This window comes from Pavona decussata, unplaced genomic scaffold (genome assembly GCF_977016875.1).
Source record: "Pavona decussata unplaced genomic scaffold, jaPavDecu1.1 SCAFFOLD_34, whole genome shotgun sequence".
In the NCBI taxonomy this organism is placed as follows: Eukaryota; Metazoa; Cnidaria; class Anthozoa; order Scleractinia; family Agariciidae; genus Pavona; species Pavona decussata.
In genome coordinates this window covers 177,926-200,567 of record NW_028145457.1, presented here as the reverse complement: position 1 = coordinate 200,567, position 22,642 = coordinate 177,926, and the positions used below count along the sequence as shown (strand labels likewise).

Here is a 22,642-nt window from a genome sequence, read left to right as displayed (position 1 = left end):
CACTGGAGTGAAAATTTATAACAAAACAAGACAATTATTTTATTGTTTCCGTTGACAGACAAACGTTTTTGAGTTTTCAAATGACATCAAATTCTCGTGAAACTTCCCCTTTAACTTGAGGAATGGCTCACAATGCTGTTGAAATATTAAACTCTTCATCTTTTGCGTTAGCTCTTTATAGTCCTTTTTTGATGTTTTGGAAGAGTAGAATTAAGACCTTTCAAGCCATGTCTGGTTATACCACACGATGTTCAGTTTCATAAGAAGACCATTTCGTGAAAATCTGAGTCAGGACTTTCTTAGAATGCTCTTTCTCGGCAGGAGAATTCTGTCAAAATAGGCAAGTCCTTATCTTTGTGATTTATTAATTAAGATTGGGGTTCAATTGGTGAAGACAATTGAATCTTCTTTTCCAGTTTTTCCTCCTGTAGAATAGAGTGAGCCCAGGTAATTTAAAAATGTCAGTGTTTCATGAGAATCCTTTTCAGATTTGGAACAGGTGGATTGTGGGCCCGATTCATATCGGTGGCCACGACCCCTAAACAATGAGTTGAAATACCGACAATAACAGAAAGAGAAAGAGCACATCAAAGTTTAGGTAGAACCCAAATAGTTAAGAGAGAGAGATTTTTTTAGACAGTCTGGTTTTTGAACAAATTATGAAAATTTATTATTGCCGCCATGTTGGCGGGCATGTGTTGGCCCTCCAACATGGCGGCCAAAACTTGCTGCCTCTGTATAACGAAGTACTCGGTATAACGAACAATTTTCTTCGGCCCGGCCAAAGTTACAGTAAAATGTATGTAAACAGAACGTCGATATAACGAAGTCCCCATTATAACGAACACAATCCGGAAGCCCAAATGTAAAATCTACCCCGATGTAACGAATAAATGACAACACACTGGACAAAAGATCAATGCGGAACAGACAAACAGCAATGAAAATGATTTACGGAATTCGGAATTTAAAAAGAAATCTCTTAAGAAAAGCTTCTGCGCCAGCCCAAGATCGCCATCAGCCAATATTTTTACATCGTCAAGTGGAACATTTGCAGCAAATCCTTAACGAAGAGAAAAGCACTGCTTTACGGAGCCACTGTTTGGTTAGTATCAACATCTCTGGCTTCTCCTCCACTCTTTGGATGGGCGGAATATCGCTTCATCCCTGGAAAATCATACTGTTTTATTTACCAGCCTTCAAATGTCTATCAACGTCTGCCGGCTTTCGGACCTCCTTCATTTCGTATTACAATATTTTGTCGTTTGTTCGTGACGCTAAAAGAAAAGTCACAATTTGAAAGAATAACCATACGCCCATACATCCACACCAGAGGCCTACAGCAGAGGAAATGCAAAATCACAACTGCAAGCCATACGTTACTGAACCTGACTACCACAACGCTGAAATACCGCAGCATATATACACAAAATGATGGACCAGTAAAACGGGATTGAAAGGAGGATGAAAGAAAAACAAAAAACATCGACATCACGGGACCATTGAGTAACAATTTAGGATTTTAGGCTCCTTTTGGTGGTCGCTTTATTCCTCTTTTTTTTCATTTTTTTTTTCATGTTTCTTCATGTGCAGTATACCAGGTCGTTGCTATGGACGGTAGAAATGATATCTTTGATGCTTAATAATCTAAGTATCTTGTACGGACTGTGTAACTTATCGTGTAGGAAGGGGTTTCTAAATCTGCACTCGCCATTTTTAACCGCGCGACGTAGACCCAACCACAGGACTAACACAGAGAGAAAATGCACCCAGCTACAACCTGATAGAACTGTGTGCATTGCCTCGGGAGGCCTTCAGTAAAACGCGTACAATTTATTTCTTTACCAAGAAAACAAGGAGAACCTTATCTAGCGTAATACAGCTTTTATAGAGAGTGGGGCCCTGGAAAAATATGCGTAAACCATGACACGGTTCATCCAATACCGTGTCAAAGAACTTTCCTTCTTAATGTTCGTCTCTGGGCCCCACGTTTTACTTTAAATGTATCAGAATTATTTACATTTTTCTACAATACGTCTTTAACATTGTTTGTGACTAAACGAAAACCAAACCAGAAAGAAGTAACGTGACAGTAAGTGGAGTACAATTTGCAATTAATAAAAGAAAACTACACACTTCATCTGATCTTTTCTTTAAAGAGATCATATTCAACGAAAAAGTTGTTTGCTAGCAAGATAATTCCCCAGTACTAAAGAACAAGTTTTAGGGACAAGACGCCTGAAGGCGTCCACGCGGGATGTTTTAGTCGTTGTACCCCAGTCCCAATCTGTTTATACCGCCACTCAGTACAGTATTAAAAACGGTGTTACTTGTGCTGTCTCCAGAAAGTGATTAACAGAATGGGCTTCGCGTTAATTAAAATTTGTATTGATAGAACCGACATTTAAGTGACCCTTTTTACCATCTGCAAATGCCCCGCAGTGGAGTACTTGAACGGCAAATATAATCTAGGTTTAAATGTCATGCCTGTACCCGGCCTCCCCCGTTGTGGCTTAACATTAGCAGGGAATTTTACCGACTGAGCAAATCCAAATTGTGTTACAGAAACCAAAAGTTCTGGAATGTTTAGTGAATGACTAACAAACTTCATTCCAAGAAACCTAAATTTCCGGTTGGCTTATCATTTCTCTGCAATACTGGTTCATTATAACCATGACGTTATCAACTTGATGAAAGAAGGTTTTGAGTGATCACTTGATTGCACTGTTTCCAAGGGTTCACGAGTTTACACTTTAGTGAAACAATAACCCGTCCGAGTCATTCGCACGTAGGAATTTTCTACAGTGCAAACCGCTCTTCAATAGAATGGCTATACCCTGGAAGATTTACTTGACATGCTGGTTTCTCGGTGCCTCAGTTCAAAGTGCCGTTTTCTTCAGTTTTAATGCCGTTGATTATTTCAGATACTTCTTCCCGGAAAACTACAAACCCGAAGTGTACATTGGTGCCACCGTTGGAGTTGGGGCGACATTAGGAGCAATCTTGACGGTGATTTTCCAACCGAAAACAAACCACCTGACGGTGTTAGTCATCACGCAGATCATCTCGGCGGTTTTATTGCTCGTAGAAGTCGTTATTGTACCTCTTACGAACGTTGTATCACCACCTGTACGTTTTGGCGTTATTCTGGGTGTAATTTTCGTGGCAACAGTGGTCCAAAATGTTGGGGGAGGCGCTTTGTACAGTTTCGTTGGAAAGCATTTTCCAAAGGTTGGTATCCACGCAGCTTAGTCTGGAGGTGTGTGCGCGTTTGCAGCGACATTTGTGCTCCGCTGTATCTCCAAAGGGTCGTTTGAACATATCAGAAACAGGGAACAGGGTTTTCGCCTCAGTGGTTACTTGTATGTGGCTTTGGTGGACCTCATCATTCTCGTGGCGTGCTGTTTTATAACCGTGCAACGAACGTACGTTAGAGATCAAAACACGAGAAGTCTGAACGCCGGCGAAACCTCACCACTGTTAACGAGATTGGAATTCACGCACACATCTCGTAAAACGGTCATAAGGAAGAACTGGGCAGCGCTTGCCACACTCTGCTTGACGCTGTTAATCTCCAATTCCTTGTTCCCAGGCATTACCTCACAGTTTCATGGCAACTACAACTGCTCGTCTTCAGCACAACACGTGTCCAAGTTATCTTCATTTCGCCTGAACAACAGCGCTGAACCCACAACTAAAGCTTCCCCGTCCAGCGACCAGACAGGTTGGTTTGTCGTAATTCTCTTTGGCTGTTATTCGGTAGCAGATGCAATCGGGAAAAACTTACCAATACATCTTCGGAATTGTCTACAACAAGATTTCAATCCTCTGCAATTGCTTAATTCAACTAATCATAGCCGTACCTATTTTGTTGATCTATTTTGAGCCTTGTTACGCCGGGCTGCAAGCGGACTGGGTCGCTTATCTCACAGTCGGTCTGCTGGGTCTCATCAATGGTTATGGTTTGTGTGCAGCCACGATGCTTCTGGCGCCGGGGAAGCCTGATAATAAACACGAGGAGGGACTGGCGACCAGTATCGGTTACATGTTTCTACAGATGGGAATTTTGCTAGGCATGGGTGCCTCTGTGTTCCTTGTAGATTACGTGTTTGAAACTACCAGACACTAAATAAAAGCCTGTCGTAATATTCCATCAAATGAAACGATAACCTCTGGACCTATCCTGACATAAACACCGAAGGGTTAATTTGGTTATGCTGATGCAAATAATAGAAAGATTTGTTTAGGTATATATTATCAAAAAGGTCTAAAATTGAATTTGATTTCATTTTTCATTAACATGATTTGAATAAAGAACACTGAGTATTAAAGGTCCAATAGGAAGCTTATTCTATACTTCTACATGACAAAAGCGTGATCTGATGAAGGTTATCGAAATGGTCTCGAACTTGACTACGGCATCGAAATTTCCAATTTCTTGAAGATTTATTTTGATCTTTTTAGCTTCGGGTCACAGAATTCAGTAGTCACGTAGGAATGTTAAATCTACACCACACATTTGTTATTGGATAAGTGAAATTTTAAAAAGAAATGAAATAAAATGAACTTGACTAGCAATAATCAGGGGCACTCGAGAGAGAACGTCAAAGCAAAATTGTTAAAAGTTGTTACCTGTATTCTTTCATAATGTTATGGCCTTTAAAGGGAAATTTGTGAAAGATAGCACAGTATGATCTGTTCGGATTCTTTAGCTGAAAATTTAAATTGTTTAATAGGAGACGGAATATTAAGGCCCGTTTAAACGGTTTGAACATTTGCCCAACATTCGTTGAACGTTGAACGGATGTTGGTTCAAACCGTTTTAACTCCATTCAACATTTTCAACTAAAGAAAATGTTGAATCGATGTTGAATGAAATTTTAAACAAATTTAAATTTGATTCGACACACTTCCGACAAGCTTTCAATATTTTTTTACCCTTTCAACAATGTTGAACGACCTGTTCAAACGCCCCCAACATTTGGTTCAACAACTGTGTTGAACGCATGTTCGGAAGCAAATGTTGAAACCGTTTAAACGGGCCTTTATTCTCCGAATTTTTTTTCTACGAAAACAAAAGGGATCATTATTTTCAGTGCTGCGAAAGTTTGAGGTTACCTTTTCACCAAACCCCAGTTTTTCTTCACAATTTAGTCCGAATTTCTGAGGCGGGCCATGTCTTTTCGTACAGATATTCCACCTAAACGAACCGTTGGGTGATACATGCTGTATTGTTATCTGAAATAAAGATGTAGGATGTAAATGTGGTTTAATGCGGTCCAAGGCTTTCGGCTTTTATTACGATGCCTGTCATTAAGAGAATATGCTACTGACTTCCGGCGTGACAAATCTGAGAAATGTACGTACGAGGAAGTTCGCCTCAGGCCGTTTTCATTTTACGCAAATTTTCATGTTTTTGAAGTTCACCACCAGGGGACTCCCACATCAGTTATGAAGAAAACATTTTTTATACAGAAAAATATGGCTAAGAGGAAAAGATTTTTGCATGTATCTGATCTCTTCTTCGCTCTCCACAACACATCCGGAACAGGCTATCTATAAAGCCCTTTTAGAAGTATAATGTCATTATATTCATAGTTAAGGGTTTACGTGTAGTGCAGTAACGCTTACAAGAATACGTTAACTTTTCTTTCGAGAAATAACCCCCTTTAGCTTGAATTTTCTATGGCCAGTCAAGTGGACATTGTTTTCCTAAAGTTGAAGTTTTTGCTTTGGCTCTGTGGTCTGAGATTTTTTTTCTCAAGCCTTACATTGTTTTGATCCTTGTCAGTCACCCGCATACTTGGGGATAATCACTCCAAAAGAAAGACATTTTGTCTTGTTGGATGAATCGAGAATTATGAATTCCTCCAGGCTAGTTTTATCAGGGAAAAAATGATTCCTCGATCATTTCTCACACAGCGCAGCAGTGTTTAAATTCCTCTCTTGACAGCAATTGCAGATAACTTAAGTTTTAAGAGAATTTGGTACCCTAATAACAAACCCGTTTTGCCCAAATAAAATAATTCCTTTATCGACTGGAGTGCAGCCTGCGCCCTGCACATTTTTGACTGTCACAACAAATATTCTTTGAGAATTAATTTTGATCCGAGCAAAAGTAACGCATATTACATACAGGAAATTAAGATCAAATTCATCGATATCCCTCACTGACCCCACATTGTCTTTACTTTCTCGGAATCACGATGTACGACGTGGTAACTGAATCTGACTGATTATTTAGTTTATTAATACAGTATACACAAAACTCTCTACCGAGACTTCAGCCTGTAATATGTGTTCCTGTGTATACCGCTTTACCGAAAAGTTCTGTTGGTAATACATTCAACTAAACACGGCATCAGAATTAATGTAGAGATTACAAATCCTGACGTGTCGTTTCTTCTGGTTAACAAATAGATTCCATTTTGCCGTGCGTCTGTACTCTGATAACGCACAGATGATGTCAAAACGTGGTGAGAACAAAGAAGTACGCTACGAGCCGCAGGCGAGTAGCGTGATGATGACGTTTCGACGTCCTCTGTGGGTTATCAGAGTACAGACCGTCACCCACGGCAAAATGGAATCTATTTGTTTTATACAATAACAAACTGACATTGCAACACATTTCGTGAGCTAGCATCGCGTTGCCTGAGCTGAGTCAAAAACTTTCCAGCAAACTCAGTTTTAGACTACTACACACATGCAATTGTGATCTTCTAAATTAGAGTATAATCCGAAAGAATTTCACTAACATTATTTTCAAAACTAACCTTTATTCGAGAAGGAAATCCTGACCCCAAAATATTACAGCATGTAAGTCGCTTCACTGCGATTTGTGATCGATTACTCGCCATTACCAGATTTCTATCGGCGACATATTTCGACAAATATTTGCTTCCTTTTCACGTCACAACAAAGTTCTAGCTTTCCTATCCTGGTTGAGGTCACTGTCTACGGCCTTTGTCCAATTTTTTTATCGCGCAGTTTTCCTTTCCTGCGAAAAATTTGCTTATGTTTGTCCGCTACTCGCAAAAACAGTTTGCAAAACTTTGTTGACCAGTCGCTCTCGCTGGACTCTAGACTCTGATCACGTTCGCCGGTCACACCACTCGATGACGTCAATCGTGCGTCTATGCTCTAATCACACACTCCTCTAGACCAATCAATACGCGAGGTTTACACAGTTCATTGTATAATTTATGATATATTGATGGAGGAATCTGTCACTACGATCAACATTCTGTGTCCCGGTAAAAGTTATATATAAATCGGGAGTTCGTTTACAACGATCTGAAAGTGAAATTCAGACAAGCTCATACTAAATAATGCGTCCTTCCTAGAAATGGTTGAGATTTTATGATTCGAAAAACTAACATAACATAGCATCAAAACTACTGATGTATAGATGGCACGACTCATTGAGTTGTCGTCTTTTCTGTCTTTTTGCAAGCTATATCAGACCTCTAACCAATAAGAATTTGTCATCTCAGTTAACTTGTTTAGTTTCGCGGTTGGCTGGAGACAATTCTGTCGCGGAGTATTTACATTTCTTTTGTTTCTTTGTGGTGTTTATCGGTGACTCGCATCACAGCTTCCCACCACAGCGGGCCACTTATAGTGAAATTGCGAAATGGCGGTGTATCGTAATGAAAAATATGCGGTTCATTGGGCTTACACCAGCACCTTTCAAAACGATCGTACTTCATAACATCACCATAGGGTGGACGCAACACTTTGAAGCTCACTTTGATCCTTTCTGCGTTGGAAGGGATTTTTATTTGACTTCCGTTTCCTTTCTTCTCTTTTGTAATTTCTTTGCCATTTAGAATATAGCTGACAACCATTTTGGAGAACCACAAACCCTTGGAAATGTACCTAACGATTCCATCTAATGGTTCGCTTGTGTCTATGACATTCAAAGCCGCCTCTATCTCACTTGGAGTACAGTCTTGTCGATCAAGGTTGTCCCCTCCATTGCTTGGATGTTTCACAGAATCGTCCAAGCGCTTCTCTACAAAGTCCACCGTTGCCTCAATAGCCACTTTTGTAGCATTCTTAGCTAACGGAACTCGAATGCGGTGAGCCAGATCTTTTACTCGATCGGGCAGTGAAGAGGTCTGCTCTTCCATTGCTCCCTCAATGTTTACAGCTGCTGTTTGAGTACTTTGTGTAGCTCTGAGCAAAGCTTTTGCAACAGTACCGCCTGCAAATGATGCAGCAGCCAATTTTATAGCCTGGCAAGCCGCATGACCGATTGCTTGGTTCAATGTGACATCCTCTCCATTAACAAACTTTTTCTTTGCATCTGAGGCCAATGATGATACAATTCCACACCCAGCAGCAATGGCCGTTCTAATGCCAATAAGCTCAGCTACAGAGATAGCTGCGGACTCTAACATAGCCACTCCTATGGCGGCACCACCGGGAAGAAGTGCAAGACAATATCCAATCCCGGTCGACACCAACCATTTTTTAACGTCGCAACCATCCACAACGGCTTCTCTACTTATGGTCTCCTTCAAAGCGTTTAAACCACCAGCGATTGCGGCTCCTATGAATGGAGTCGAGAACCCAGCAGTAAAAACTACCGACAGAATTCCACCAACTGTAAGCCCAACAGACAAACCTAGCAAAGCCATTCTCTTAATCCAAGCCAATCTTTGCCCCACAGTTTCACATTCGGGCCAAAAAACAGCTTTGAAGCGTTTTCCTGACAGCCATCCACTGTCATAGTCGGCCATGTTGTTGTACCTTGCACGTTTTTCTCGATCTTTCAGAATGTCGTACGCCATTATCACCTCGCGAGCGATGTCATCATCACCATCAGGATCGCAATGACGGTGCCATATCTGTAATTCTCTTAGGAATGCCTTTCTGATTTCTTCATCTTGTTCTTCTTTTGACATGGCACGTACTTCCTTCATATCCAGCCTTAAAATGTTGTACAGATTGCATCCTCCATCCAGTGAGCCCAACTCTTTATCCCTGCGCACTTTTCGAAGGCATGCTTCTTTTTCTTCTGGAGAAAGGCTACCCTCTACAAGTTGAAGCAAATCGGTGATCCTTATTAATTTGTCTTCAATCCATTGTCGCGGTTTCAAGAGAATCTTTTTCGGTTGCTTACCATCTTCAAATCTTGCAATGAGCTCTATCTTGCATCCTTTGTCACTAGAATGTGACAACTTGTCACTCGGCTTGATTACGTTTGATGCATGAGGTACCCAGCAAATGATATCCAGGTTGAAATAGAAGTTGATTGTGACATGAGCATCTGTCGATTCGTTTATGATCAGCAATGATTTGTATTTAACATCCATTTCTGTCATATCTTAGCTGTCTTCAGCGTCTTGAAGATGTGATCACCTCCTGAAAGCCGCATAACACATAATGTACTTGACTGAGACACCGCAATTACTCAATCTACTCAATCGCGAATCGTTTGAATTAAAGGATCGAAAAAACTTTTCGGGATAGGGGTAGTCATCAAATATGAACTATACTTACAATGTACTCCACAACGCGAAATCCTTACGTTTGGCTTCGTTTGCACAACTCTGCATACGATCTAGCGAAAAACCGCGAGGGTGCGATGCCTTGGTAACCAAAGGCAGTTTTGGAATTTCCTGTTCTTGTTAAGCGAATGATCCTGATTGGTTCATGTCATTTGTGTTTGTTCGTTTTTGGTTTGAAAATGGACCTGGGAGTTGACAAGGTTCTTATTGTAGGATTTCAAGTTATTCTTGTTTCAGTTAGGTATATAACAAATCACGCAGAATATTAAGTTCCAAATGCGGGTAGTTCTACTTAGTCCAAAAACGTAACTCTATTAAATGATTGAATAAATAAATAAATTAATTTATTGATACTGTAGGTATATTAATCAACCTTGTAAACAAATAAATAAATAAATAAATAAATAAATAAATAAATTCAGAAAACGGGATAGATAAAGAACAAGATCACCGTCTATTCTGACAATATACCTAAACAGAAATACTCCAAATGCGCTCGCATCTCATTAATATACCGGGCACCTCTAGGCAATGAAGGCAATTTTGGTTTTTGAGCTAAACAGTTTGGAGCATTAAGCAATTTCTGAGAATTTTTAGGAAATCAGATCGTATTTCTCAGAAAACACCGCTATAAAGTTTAGTCCACTTAAAGGAGAAGTATCATGGTGTTTTCGACCTCTTTTCTTAAAAATGGTGAAATAACACCTTAACTTAGCTACAAAATAATTCTAGAACAACGAGAGGAAAGAAATCAACTCAATCCTTGAAAGGAACATCTCGTGATCTATTCTAGTGCATTTTGGAAACAAAAACGCAAGAACGTGAAAAAAATTAGCCTTCAATCAATTCCGACCTACTGTCGCGAACGCCTCCGCGTGGCCTCAGAAATCCACGACAATTCTCAGTATAGAAGACGTTTTATTTCAAGTCCCTGGTCCCTGGTCACAATGTTCAATGTTTTCAATGCGTTCACTCTCTCCAGTCCATAGAGAAACCTAATCTTCACTTAACATATTTAATTATTTCATTCTTTGATCTTATCAAGTGATTTAGTTTGACAAGTAGGTAATTAAGTACGACCGATTCTGAAAGCCTTTTATTGCATGGAATCGATTTCCGACACTCTCCCCCCATATAGCTCCTGTTGAGGTATATGCTTCAGAGGAAATCACTGATTGTCCACTAAATAAAAAACTTTAACGAAATTCAACTGAATATATTATGGTCACGGAATGTCCTTGTCTCTTAAACGAAAGATCTAAGTGTTTAGTTCCTGTACAGCAATAGCTCTAATGTTCTCTGCAGCAACGGCTGCCGCTTCACGGCGAGGGCGGAAAACGTTCGCTTCTGGGTTCAACACTGGAGGGCGGGGTCTGTCACAACTAAGCTCCATGGGATAGAGGTGTTGGACTGGCCTCTCCAGTTGTCCCTTCCCTGTGTCAACTTGTACCGCCCGTACTATCCCGTCACGACCAGGATAGAGTTGCCTTACAACAGCAATCGGCCACCTGTTCCGATTCTTCTCTTCTGATCTGATGATCACAACATCTCCCACCGTGACTTGGAAGTTCCTGCGCTTGTGGTTCAAGTTATGCCTCTCACGAAGTGTAGTCAGGTATTCCCTTGTCCAGCGGCGCCAGAGTTGTTCCTTGCACGATTTGAGATACTTTGCGCGCTTTCTTAAGTTTACGTCTTCCTCCCTCCAAGGCTCCTGTTCTGGCAACAGACTTGACCGCTGAAACAGGAACGTCGATGGGGTTAGGGTGGGCAACTGGACGTCATCTTCGACGTAGCTCAGCGGACGGCGGTTGATTTGTATTTCCACGTCGAGCATGATTTCACTAAGCTCATCCCAGGTCAAGGTAGCCGCTCCAATAGTCTTGTAGAAGGCCCGTTTCACAACGCCGATAAGACGCTCGAATTGTCCTCCCCACCACGGTGCCCGGGACAGATTAAATTGCCATTGGATCTCTTGCTGCTCGAGATAGCCCTGTACTTTCTCGTCTCGTCGAACTGTCTTCAGCCACTTAGCAGCTTTCACAAACGTTCCCCCGTTGTCAGAGTACAGCGTCTTTGGTCGACCACGCCTTGCAATGAAACGCTTCAGGCACGGAAGGAACTTCTCTGTTTCTAGACTCGGTAACAGCTCAAGATGTACTCCCCGCGTCAAGCTACAGGCAAACAGTGCGATGTAAGCCTTCCCTTCTCGGTTGCTTCCCTTTCGGTAGCGTATTGGGCCAGCAAAGTCCACGCCGACGACCTCGAATGCCGTAGTCCCTTCTGTTCTGTTGGTTGGCAGAAGACCTGGTGGGGGCGTCGCAACTGCTGTCGCCTGGAACCTCTTACACCCCCAGCATTCCTTCGTCACTTTCTTCACGAGTCTCCTCAGCCTCGGAACCCAGTAGTTTTCCCTGACTGCCGCCATTGTCAGCCCTACTCCCCCGTGCAGAGTCTCACAATGCACTCGTCTCACCAGCTTCTTTGTAAATATTGCGTCTTCTGGAAGATAGATCGGGTATTTTCCCTGGATACGTCCACGGCATTCCAGAAGTCCGTCCTTACTCAGCTGCAGATTTAAGCTGCTCTGGATCTGCGGATAATTTGGCATCGTCATATCTTGTTGTTGCGCTCGTCTGATCCAACCCCACTTTACACTATCTATTTCAGCAGTCGTTAATGGCCCTGTTAGTCTCTTGGGTGTCTTGCAGTTGGTTATGAATCTTGTGACTCATGCAACAACCCTCAAAGCGCGTCTGAGATCGTGCTTGTCTAGCAATTCGTCCAAACCATCACTGGCAGCCTTAGTCTGCGTCACTGTTAGCACTTCTCGGATAGTTTTAGCTTCAACCTCTGTCGCTGGCGAAGCTGAAGTCACAGGGTTAGGTGGCCAGTGCTCTCGATTAGCCAGCCACTTCGGTCCACTCCACCACAGTTCAGTCGTTTCCCCTCCTCTACTTGCCAGGTCAGCTGGATTTTCCCTCGTTGACACATGCCTCCACTGGATTTCGGGGTGCTGGTTAATTTTGTTCACGCGGTTGGCAACAAACTGCTTATATTCTCCCCCTCCTCGTATCCAGTGAAGGGTCACAGTACTGTCAAGCCAGCCATACACGTTCGAAATTGGTAGACCCTCCAAAGCATTCTTCACGTTTGTGACTAAGTTAGCCGCCATGTGGCCCCCAATCAGCTCAATACGGGGTATGGATAGTCCTTCTTTTGCTAGACGCGCTTTAGCGGCTAGCAGGCGTTGTGTTGTTCCCGACTGTTGTCGCACAACTGCGTACACTGCGGCTCCCACTCCTTGTTTGCTGCCGTCACCGAAGCTATGTAGTTCGACATCTTGCAAGGGTTCTTGGTAGCTGGTGATTGCCCTTGGCAACAACTGCTCTAGAGGCAGAGACTGCTCCCATTTCTTCCATCTCTGTTGTAGTGGTTCTTCGAGTTTCACGTCCCATGCTTTAGTTGCATCACACACATCTCTGAAGATCATTTTTCCTTCAAGGGTCACAGGTGAGACCAGTCCCAGGGGGTCATACACCTTGGCAAGCTTGCTTAGAATCCCTCTCTTGGTCGGTTGGACTTGTTCAGTGGGAAATTTAACGCTCAACTCATCCTTGTCTTTGTCCCATCCTAGTCCTAGTAGGCTGGCCCTAGCTTCTTGTGGGTGTTGAAGTTGATGTTTGGCGAAAGACAAATCACTATCTTTGCTTTCGATACCTCCCTCCAGCATCGGGACGTTAGAATGCCACTTGTGTAAAGTAAAACTTGCGTCCTCGAATATTTCGATGGCATGCTCCTTGCGGTACTGTGCTTCCCCCACAGTCACTCCTCCCGACAGCAAGTCATCCACGTACAAGTTCTTTCGCAGCTCCGTCACCACCTCTGGCGCTCTCGTTTCCCATGTCTCTAGATGACACTCTATAACTCCCCCAAGCAGGAAGGGCGAAGACGTCAGCCCGAACAACGCTCTTGTGAATCTCAGTGTTTCAAGCTTAGAGTGTTCATCTTTCCTCCAGTGAAATCTAAGTGCATCCCTGTCTGATGCTTTGATGCGCACTTGCAGAAATGCTTTCTTCAAGTCGCCTGTCACTGCAACTGGGTAAGACCGCTGACGAACGAGCACATCCCAAAGCTTGTTCTGCAGCGGAGGGCCAGGGTTGAGACACTCATTCAAGGATGGGGCTGATGGGTGTTCCTGTGCTGATGCATCATAGACAATGCGCGTTTTGGTAGATTCAGCATCCTCTCTCACCACTGGCTTGTGGGGTATGTAGAATTCGATCCCTTCAGCTGGCTTATCTGCAACCTCGACCACGCCCTGCTCCCTTTGTTCTACAATGATGCTTTCGTATTCTTCAGTTTTCCCGGTACGCTGCAACTTACGTGTTAAGTTGCGTAGCCGCTGCAGGCTCCCCCGTTCATTTGAAGGCAGAGGTGGGTGGTTCCCCTTCCAGGGCAGTCCGGTCTCGTACCAGCCCTCCTCGGTCCTGACTAATTGCTCCTTGAATTCACCGTACACAGCTTGCTGGTCATTGAGAAAGGTGTCAGCCAGCCCTAACACATCGAGTCTGCACAGTTCTTCATACTCCGGCTGGCTAGTTTGAGTTAGCATCATCGCATTTCGGTCGAACTCCTGTCCAGGAGACATAACAAACCAACCAAGTTTGGTAAGCTCAGCAATTGGTTCACCGTCTTTCCCGATGTGCGGTCGATTTTCTGTCTTGATTCTTGCGTATTCCCCGGCCCCAAGTACTATGTGCACTGGAAGTTGTGGTTTGGTGTCACGGTCACGCATTCTCACTCCCTTTAAGTGTGGGTACTTAGCAATCACAGCGTCATAGTTAGGGTTGTCTAATGTCAACAGTTCTCCTTTGTTCACTTTAATTAACTTCACATCCATTTTGAAGTTTCCACAAACTGATTCAACACAGGATTGATAGGTTTCAAGGCGGGCTAATGATGTTCCCATTAGCATGTCTACTTGTTTAACTTTCACATCAACGGGGTTTATCTTGAGAAGTTCAATTAATTTCGCAGAAGCGTAAGAACTTCCCGCTCCGGTGTCAATCAACGCACGACACTCAATACCATTGACCTTCACATTCACAACAGGGAAAATGCCATCTCCTTTCTCTGAGGTAGTCAATACGACTTCTTGTCGTGGCCCCGATTCGTCACGTTCACGGTCACAAACAGAGGTGTGATGTCGACGACCACATCGCTGACATGAAGCTTTGCTTTCGCATCTGGAGGCTGGATGACCGCTGCGTGCACAATTAAAACAAAGGCGATGTTGAGCCAAAAATCGCTTCCTTTCATCGAACGTTGTTATCTTTGGGCATTCCCAGGAAAAATGCGATGTGTTATCACAATAAACACATGTACGTGGTTTCGGCTCTTGATGTCTGACGTTGAAGAGCTTGTCAGATCTCTCCCGTCGACGAGGGAACGGATCTGCTCTCTCGGCCGCGTTAGTAAACTCGATTGGGTTGCGTCTTGTCCACAGTTTCAAGGCTTCGCACAGCTTCACAAAATCCCAACTTTCCCAGGAGTCATCCGTGCGTACGATATCGCCTCTAATTCCCGGTAATTTATCCAGTGTCATCGATACATTTCCGTTGACCTTGTCTAGTTTGCCCATTGTTTCCAAAGATTGCACACAATATGTCAAGCGCTCGTAGAATTCGTGGTTCTTTTTGACATTCACTCCAGAAATGACTGGCAGCTCTAAAATTTCCTTGTTGTATGCTTTCACGATTTCTGATTCCTTGCCATACTTATCCGTTAAGATGCTTAGGGCGCGAAGATATCCTTCAGGTGTAAATGGAAGGGCTTCAATGGACGCTCTAACTTTCGGAGCCAACAGCTCTCTCAAATACGAAAACTTGGTTACACCAGCGATACTCGATTTATCGATTGCCCCACAGAATTGTCCCCAGAATCGTGGCCAATCTTGGAAAGTGCCGTTGAATTTAGTGATAACTAATTTTGGTAACTTCGCTTGCAACCCAGCCACAACATCACCAGTACCACTCCCTGAACCACTCCCTTGCGCTTGTTGCAACTTGCCGGCCTCTTTTAACTCGCTTTGAAATTGTAGGCGTGTTTCGAAAAGCTTCTGTTCGTACTTTTACTCTTCGTCTCGGAGCTTCTGACTCTCTTCTTTCTTCATTGTTTCAGCCCATTCTCGTAGGCGCGTAACATCTTCTTCTGCCTCATCGATCCTGGTTTCAATTTCGTCGCTCCATTTCTTTACATGGTCCACATTTTCTTTTGCAGCGATCTTCATCTCTTCTAGTTTTCTTTTCAACTGATCGGCTTCGCCTGCCAATTCCTTTAACGCATTTTGATGTCTCTCTACTCTGTCCCATTTCCCGCTTTGGATGATTTTCTCTGTTCGTTCCCTTGAAAACTTCAATTGTGTAAGCTTTGTCTCCAATGCTCCCTCGACCTCTTCCATGTTTGCCGTCACAGTTTCGAAATTACTGCAGTAGAATTACTTCTGTTCTCGTCCCAGTGTCGCGTGTGTCCCGTCGGAGGTGCCAATTTGTCGCGAACGCCTCCGCGTGGCCTCAGAAATCCACGACAATTCTCAGTATAGAAGACGTTTTATTTCAAGTCCCTGGTCCCTGGTCACAATGTTCAATGTTTTCAATGCGTTCACTCTCTCCAGTCCATAGAGAAACCTAATCTTCACTTAACATATTTAATTATTTCATTCTTTGATCTTATCAAGTGATTTAGTTTGACAAGTAGGTAATTAAGTACGACCGATTCTGAAAGCCTTTTATTGCATGGAATCGATTTCCGACACTACTCTGTCTCTGGCCAGAGTAGCTAATCAACAGTTTAATTGCACTGGAGTGATAATTTATAACAAAACAAGACAATTATTTTATTGTTTCCGTTGACAGACAAACGTTTTGGGGTTTTCAAATGACATCAAATTCTCGTGAAACTTCCCCTTTAACTTGAGGAATGGCTCACAATGCTGTTGAAATATTAAACTCTTCATCTTTTGCGTTAGCTCTTTATAGTCTTTTTTTGATGTTTTGGAAGAGTAGAATTAAGACCTTTCAAGCCATGTCTGGTTATACCACACGATGTTCAGTTTCATAAGAAGACCATTTCGTGAAAATCTGAGTCAGGACTTTCTTAGAATGCTCTTTCTCGGCCGGAGAATTCTGTCAAAATAGGCAAGTCCTTATCTTTGTGATTTATCAATTAAGATTGGGGTTCAATTGGTGAAGACAATTGAATCTTCTTTTCCAGTTTTTCCTCCTGTAGAATAGAGTGAGCCCAGGTAATTTAAAAATGTCAGTGTTTCATGAGAATCCTTTTCAGATTTGGAACAGGTGGATTGTGGGCCCGATTCATATCGGTGGCCACGACCCCTAAACAATGAGTTGAAATACCGACAATAACAGAAAGAGAAAGAGCACATCAAAGTTTATGTAGAACCCAAATAGTTAAGAGAGAAAGATTTTTTAGACAGTCTGGTTTTTGAACAAATTATGAAAATTTATTATTGCCGCCATGTTGGCGGGCATGTGTTGGCCCTCCAACATGGCGGCCAAAACCTGCTGCCTCTGTATAACGAAGTACTCGGTATAACGAACAATTTTCTTCGGCCCGGCCAAAGTTACAGTAAAATGTATGTAAACAGAACGTCGATATAACAAAGTCCCCATTATAACAAACACAATCCGGAAGCCCAAATGTAAAATCTACCCCGATGTAACGAATAAATGACAACACACTGGACAAAAAATCAATGCGGAACAGACAAACAGCGATGAAAATGATTTACGGAATTCGGAATTTAAAAAGAAATCTCTTAAGAAAAGCTTCTGCGCCAGCCCAAGATCGCCATCAGCCGATATTTTTACATCGTCAAGTGGAACATTTGCAGCAAATCCTTAACGAAGAGAAAAGCACTGCTTTACGGAGCCACTGTTTGGTTAGTATCAACATCTCTGGCTTCTCCTCCACTCTTTGGATGGGCGGAATATCGCTTCATCCCTGGAAAATCATACTTTTATTTACCAGCCTTCAATTGTCTGTCAACGCCTGCCTTTTCGGATCTCCTTTATTTCGTATTACAATATTTTGTCGTTTGATCGTGACGCTAAAAGAAAAGTCGCAATTTCAAGGAATAACCATACACCCATACATCCTCACCAGAGGCCTACAAAAGAGGAAATGCAAAATCACAACTGCAAGCCATACGTTACTGAACCTGACTACCAAAACGCTGAAATACCGCAGGCGTATATACACAAAATGATAGACCAGTAAAACGGGATTGGAAGGTGGATGAAAGAAAAACAAAAAGACATCAACATCACGGGACCATTGAGTAACAATTTAGGATTTTAGGCTCCTTTTGGTGGTCGCTTTATTCCTCTTTTTTTTTTTTTCATGTTTCTTCATGTGCAGTATACCAGGTCGTTGCTATGGACGGTAGAAATGATATCTTTGATGCTTAATAATGTAAGTATCTTGTACGGACTGTGAAACTTATCATGTAGGAAGGGGTTTCTAAATGTGTACTTGCCATTTTAACCGCGCGACGTAAACGCAACCACAGGACTAACACAGAGAGAAAATGCACCCAGCTACAACCTGATAGAACTGTGTGCATTGCCTCGGGAGGCCTTCAGTAAAACGCCTACAATTTATTTCTTTACGAAGAAAACAAGGAGAACCTTATCTAGCGTAATACAGCTTTTATAGAGAGTGGGGCCCTGGACAAACATGCGTAAACATGACACGGTTCATCCAACACCGTGTTAAATGAACTTTCCCTCTTAATGTTCGTCTCTGGGCCCCACTTTTTACTTTAAATGTATCAGAATTATTTACATTTTTCTACAATACGTCTTTAACATTGTTTGTGACTAAACGAAAACCAAACCAGAAAGAAGTAACGTGACAGTAAGTGGAGTACAATTTGCAATTAATAAAAGCTAATAAAAGAAAACCGCACACTTCATCTGATCTTTTCTTTAAAGAGATCAAATTCAACGAAAGGCGCATTTGATCATATACCCATGCTAATTAGCGCCATACAAATATTAATTATTATTAATTATTATTGCTAACAAGATAATTCCCCAGTACTAAAAAACAAGTTATAGGGAAAAGATGCCTGAAGGCGTTCAGGTGGGATGTTTTGTTTGATGCAATGGCTACCCTCAGTCACAATCTGTTTATACGTACAGACACTCAGTACAGTATTAAAAACAGTGTTACTTGTACTGTCTCCAGAAAATGATTAACAGAATGGGCATCGCGTTATTTAAAATTTGTGTTGATAGAAAGAGTAACTCCTGCATCATGCAAGGAAATGTTTATTACATAGCCATTCCTTTGTGTCTTCTCGCTCAATAAAGAAAAACAGACAAAAAGCTTTCCTAAATGAAAAAAGTTAATCAGAGAAACGTGTATTTACATGTAAAAAGCGAACGTGTACTTGTACGATTTTCATTTCAGCTTACATGTAAGAAGCGAACGCGTATAATTTTCGCTCCAGGCGAACAAAACCCAAGCGAGTTGAAAGAACTGCCAGTCAAATTTGAAGTGAATAGAAGCTTAAGCTTATTGACTCCCGCGGAGAACGTTTTTCAAACCTTCGGAAATACAAAGAATCGGTCGATCAAAATACTAGTAGTATTTCATTAAAAATTGACAATCAAACTCGGTTTTTTTGGGAGGTGGATTCCCAGAAGCGCTCAAGCGAGTAATGATTTATCTGTCCCTCAAAGCGTAATTTCTTCGCCGTAAACTCTCCAATTTCCACCATTTAAACGGCAGAGTATTTCTTATAGACGTTATTCTTTCAATTTACCGCTTCAAAAAGGCTTAATTTCTTTCTGAAAACAGCATATTAGTCTCGAAACGTGAACAACATGACCGGCATTTGGGAGCTTTTAAGCGTAGGACAAAAGCCTTCCTTTCTACGTCCCACTAAGGCCTATAAATATACGCGCAGATAATAGACTGAAACCTTAACGAGAACTGCCCCAGGGCACCCCGCGTAAAAAAAATGATTATATTGCATTGCTGTCCGTACCAGATTTAAGCAATGACCGCTTGGCGAAAAAATTCTTGTCCCAACAGGACATTTAGTACAACGGACTTTGTATTGAAACGTATTTTTAGCAATGTTGATAAACTGTGACTATTATTAATGTTGAATCTTATCGCTCTATAAAACACCACACAACAGTCAAACACACGGATTTAATATTTACATGATACAATTTACAAGAATACAAACAATGATAATCCTTTCCAAGTCAACTCTAACTTAAAGGAAAAAGTCGCGTTTGCATGGGCCAAGCCAGTTCTGTTGAAAAGGAAAATAACAATCGTTAATAATTAGCAATTTCTAGAGCGCGTTTCTACGCCAAGGTGACCCAATGCGCTTTACAGTGACAGATAAAGCCACATTTTGCTGATCGGACCGTGTGAGCCGACAGTTCTTTTAAATTCACCCGCACCTTATTTAATAGTATTATCCACCATGCATATATCTAACAAACATTACTAAAGTTTGGGTTAGGGTTAACCGGTGGAAGGCTGACCAGCTGGCTATCTATTTATGTAAGACGTGGCCCATGATTTGACCCGTGCCCGCTTGAAAACTGCAAACAAAATAATAGAGCGAGTGTACCCGACTGGGGAGAAGTTTGTCGTGTGCAGTCACGTGACCAGCTCTATCCAGGGTCCGTCCTCGAGGCAGGAGAAGAGAGGACTCTGGGAGCGAGGTTGGATTGTCAAACGGCGATCATCTGGATCTCCCCAAAACTTCGAAAAACCGCCAAAATTGAACGAAAAGTAATAAAAACCTACAAATGAACACTTTAATGGTCTAAAAACATAAAAGGTATTGTAAGAAAACTTTTCTTCATTTAAAACAGGAATATCCCGTTTCCTGAAAAACCCGCCTGTCAAAAAAGTGGTTGCCACGGTAAGATCAAATTCTATGAACAGTAACCTGACCACATCAAATTGTTGATGTGGTTCAAATTCGCCTCCGACAGTATCTGACCCCCCCCCCCCCCCCCACGCCAGACAGATAGCGTTTAATAACTACTTCATACTAAAATAGCGCGCCACGGTGCATTAATTATGGTCTACAAAGTTTTTTAAAACATATCTTTCATTCATCACAAAATGGCGTACTCTAATACGTCTCATACACGTGTTTATTGAAAGTATGTTATAAAAGACCAGTATGCATATCATAAAAAAATGGAATATACGATTTTTTAAAAGTAAAGTGGAATGACTTAGACCAAATCAATAAATTATAGCTGCGCTCCTGCGTCCAGTCACTCAGATACATTTTCGAAGACAGGGAGTACACCGGACGGTGGAACACATAAATAAGCTTACACAAAATAACATTAAAAATTTTTAAGGAAAAAGAAGAAGAAAGAGCTATTGCTTACCACTGTCCAATACAATGTCCACTGGTGTTGTGTACCTTTTAAGATAAGCTGATGGTGTGTTCAGATCTTGAGAGTTCAAAGTATATTCGATTAGATCTGGGTGGATACAACACAAACACCTGTTAGAAGTTTTACCCGATTCGTACCATCTGTTTGCCCAAGTTAAACTTCCTATCACCTTTGTGTTGTTACTTTGTTCAGGTTGAGTTAGAACGTAAGACTTGCTTACATTGTGTGGCTGTCAGTCAGCCGCCATCATTGTGATTCAAAATAAAACCGCATGAGCAGAATACAAACATTTAACCAGCCAAAAATTGTGTTGTATATATGTATATGTTGTGGTTCAATTCTATCCTTGGTTTAAATTTTATCTTCCATTGTTTCAAACTCATTATCAAACATTACCATACCCAAGAACAATTGGAAGATAAAATCTAAACCAAGGATAATTTTGAACCAAAACATATATTTCTTTAACTTTGTAACGTCTGTTTGAAACGCGCGAATAAAGACCTTTATTATTAATTTGAAGGAGGCTGAAAAAACGAGCCACAGCCGAGTTTTTTTAAACCAACTTCGAGGTGTTTGTAAATCGGACAAAACACTCTTTCGAGTGTTTGGTATAGTTCCTCAAAACATAAATAATTCAGAAGTTCACAAAATTTTATGATAATTTCGATGACATTTCACGGTAGTGAGTTCCCTTGCTTCCTCTTCATGAATTATTAATGAGCTTGAGAACAAACTTTAAAACATGCCTCTTGAATACGTTTGTAATTTTGTAATTCTTTTTACTCTTCATTATATCATAGGTATTACAACTTAATTGCGCAATTAAAGATAGGTGAGACTCATGGGAGCTAGGCAATTAAACTAGGTTCATGAGACAAACATCCTGTATACTGCAAGGATTGGAATGTCAACGTATGGCATATACGCAATGGAATAAATGTGATGGAATATTTTAAGCCTGATGACTAAATGAGAATGATGCATTATTCAGTAAGTGACACAGGCATACTCGGAAAACAATCCGGGTGCTCCCATCAGGAGACGAACCTAAGATCTTCTGATTACTAGTTTGGATGCTCTACCACTGAGCTACAGGAGATTCGTGGGAGCTAAGGCCATTAAAATAGGTTCATGGGACAAACATCCTGCATACTGCTAGGATTGGAATGTCAGCGTATGGCATATACGCAATGGAATAAATGTGATGGAATATTTTAAGCCTGATGACTAAATGAGAATGATGCATTATTCAGTAAGTGACACAGACATACTCGGAAAACAATCCGGGTGCTCCCATCAGGAGACGAACCTAAGATCTTCTGATTACTAGTTCAGATGCTCTACCACTGAGCTACAGGAGACTCGTGGGAGTTAAGGCCATTAAAATAGGTTCATGGGACAAACATCCTGCATACTGCTAGGATTGAATGTAATGTGTGGCATCTGGGCAATGGAATAAATGTGATAGTACCCCCCCCCCCCCAACCAAACAGGAGAAAATGAGAATGATGCATTATTCAGTAAGTGACACAGACATACTCGGAAAACAATCCGGGTGCTCCCATCAGGAGACGAACCGTATGACCTTCCGATTACTAGCTCAGTATTAAAGCATCCGATTGAGGTTCGAATTGCGTTGGGAGAACTCGGCTTTTT

General features: G+C 41.8%; 4 protein-coding genes and 1 pseudogene across 4 annotated transcripts in view; 1 reads left to right on the top strand and 4 right to left on the bottom strand.

Moving 5' to 3' along the window:
• The first annotated feature begins 2,812 nt into the window (after window positions 1–2,812).
• On the top strand, window positions 2,813–4,473 carry LOC146484283 (uncharacterized; annotated as a pseudogene).
• Window positions 4,474–6,418: 1,945 nt separating this feature from the next.
• LOC146484282 (uncharacterized) lies at window positions 6,419–9,592 on the bottom strand. The gene is made up of 2 exons (XM_085104858.1): window positions 9,508–9,592; window positions 6,419–9,369 (listed from the first exon to the last, which is right to left on the bottom strand). Exon 2 carries the CDS (start codon window positions 9,327–9,329, stop codon window positions 7,545–7,547), a length of 1,785 nt encoding a protein of 594 aa, XP_084960984.1. The 5' UTR covers window positions 9,330–9,369; window positions 9,508–9,592; the 3' UTR covers window positions 6,419–7,544.
• A 1,181-nt stretch (window positions 9,593–10,773) lies between these two features.
• LOC146484281 (uncharacterized) lies at window positions 10,774–12,129 on the bottom strand. Its single transcript, XM_085104839.1, has one exon. The coding sequence runs from the start codon at window positions 12,127–12,129 to the stop codon at window positions 10,774–10,776; it is 1,356 nt and encodes a 451-aa protein (XP_084960965.1).
• A 13-nt stretch (window positions 12,130–12,142) lies between these two features.
• On the bottom strand, window positions 12,143–15,278 carry LOC146484280 (uncharacterized). The gene has a single exon (XM_085104857.1). It carries the CDS (start codon window positions 15,154–15,156, stop codon window positions 12,244–12,246), a length of 2,913 nt encoding a protein of 970 aa, XP_084960983.1. The 5' UTR covers window positions 15,157–15,278; the 3' UTR covers window positions 12,143–12,243.
• Window positions 15,279–19,745: 4,467 nt separating this feature from the next.
• LOC146484278 (testis-expressed protein 47-like) overlaps window positions 19,746–22,642 on the bottom strand; it is a 32,197-nt gene continuing 29,300 nt past the window's right edge. Inside the window, exons 9-10 of the mRNA XM_085104877.1 lie at window positions 20,975–21,070; window positions 19,746–19,866 (exon numbers count right to left, since the gene is read on the bottom strand). Coding sequence (XP_084961003.1) covers window positions 19,823–19,866; window positions 20,975–21,070 — 140 coding nt within the window. The 3' untranslated portion in view covers window positions 19,746–19,822. The remainder of the gene's footprint in view (window positions 19,867–20,974; window positions 21,071–22,642) is intronic.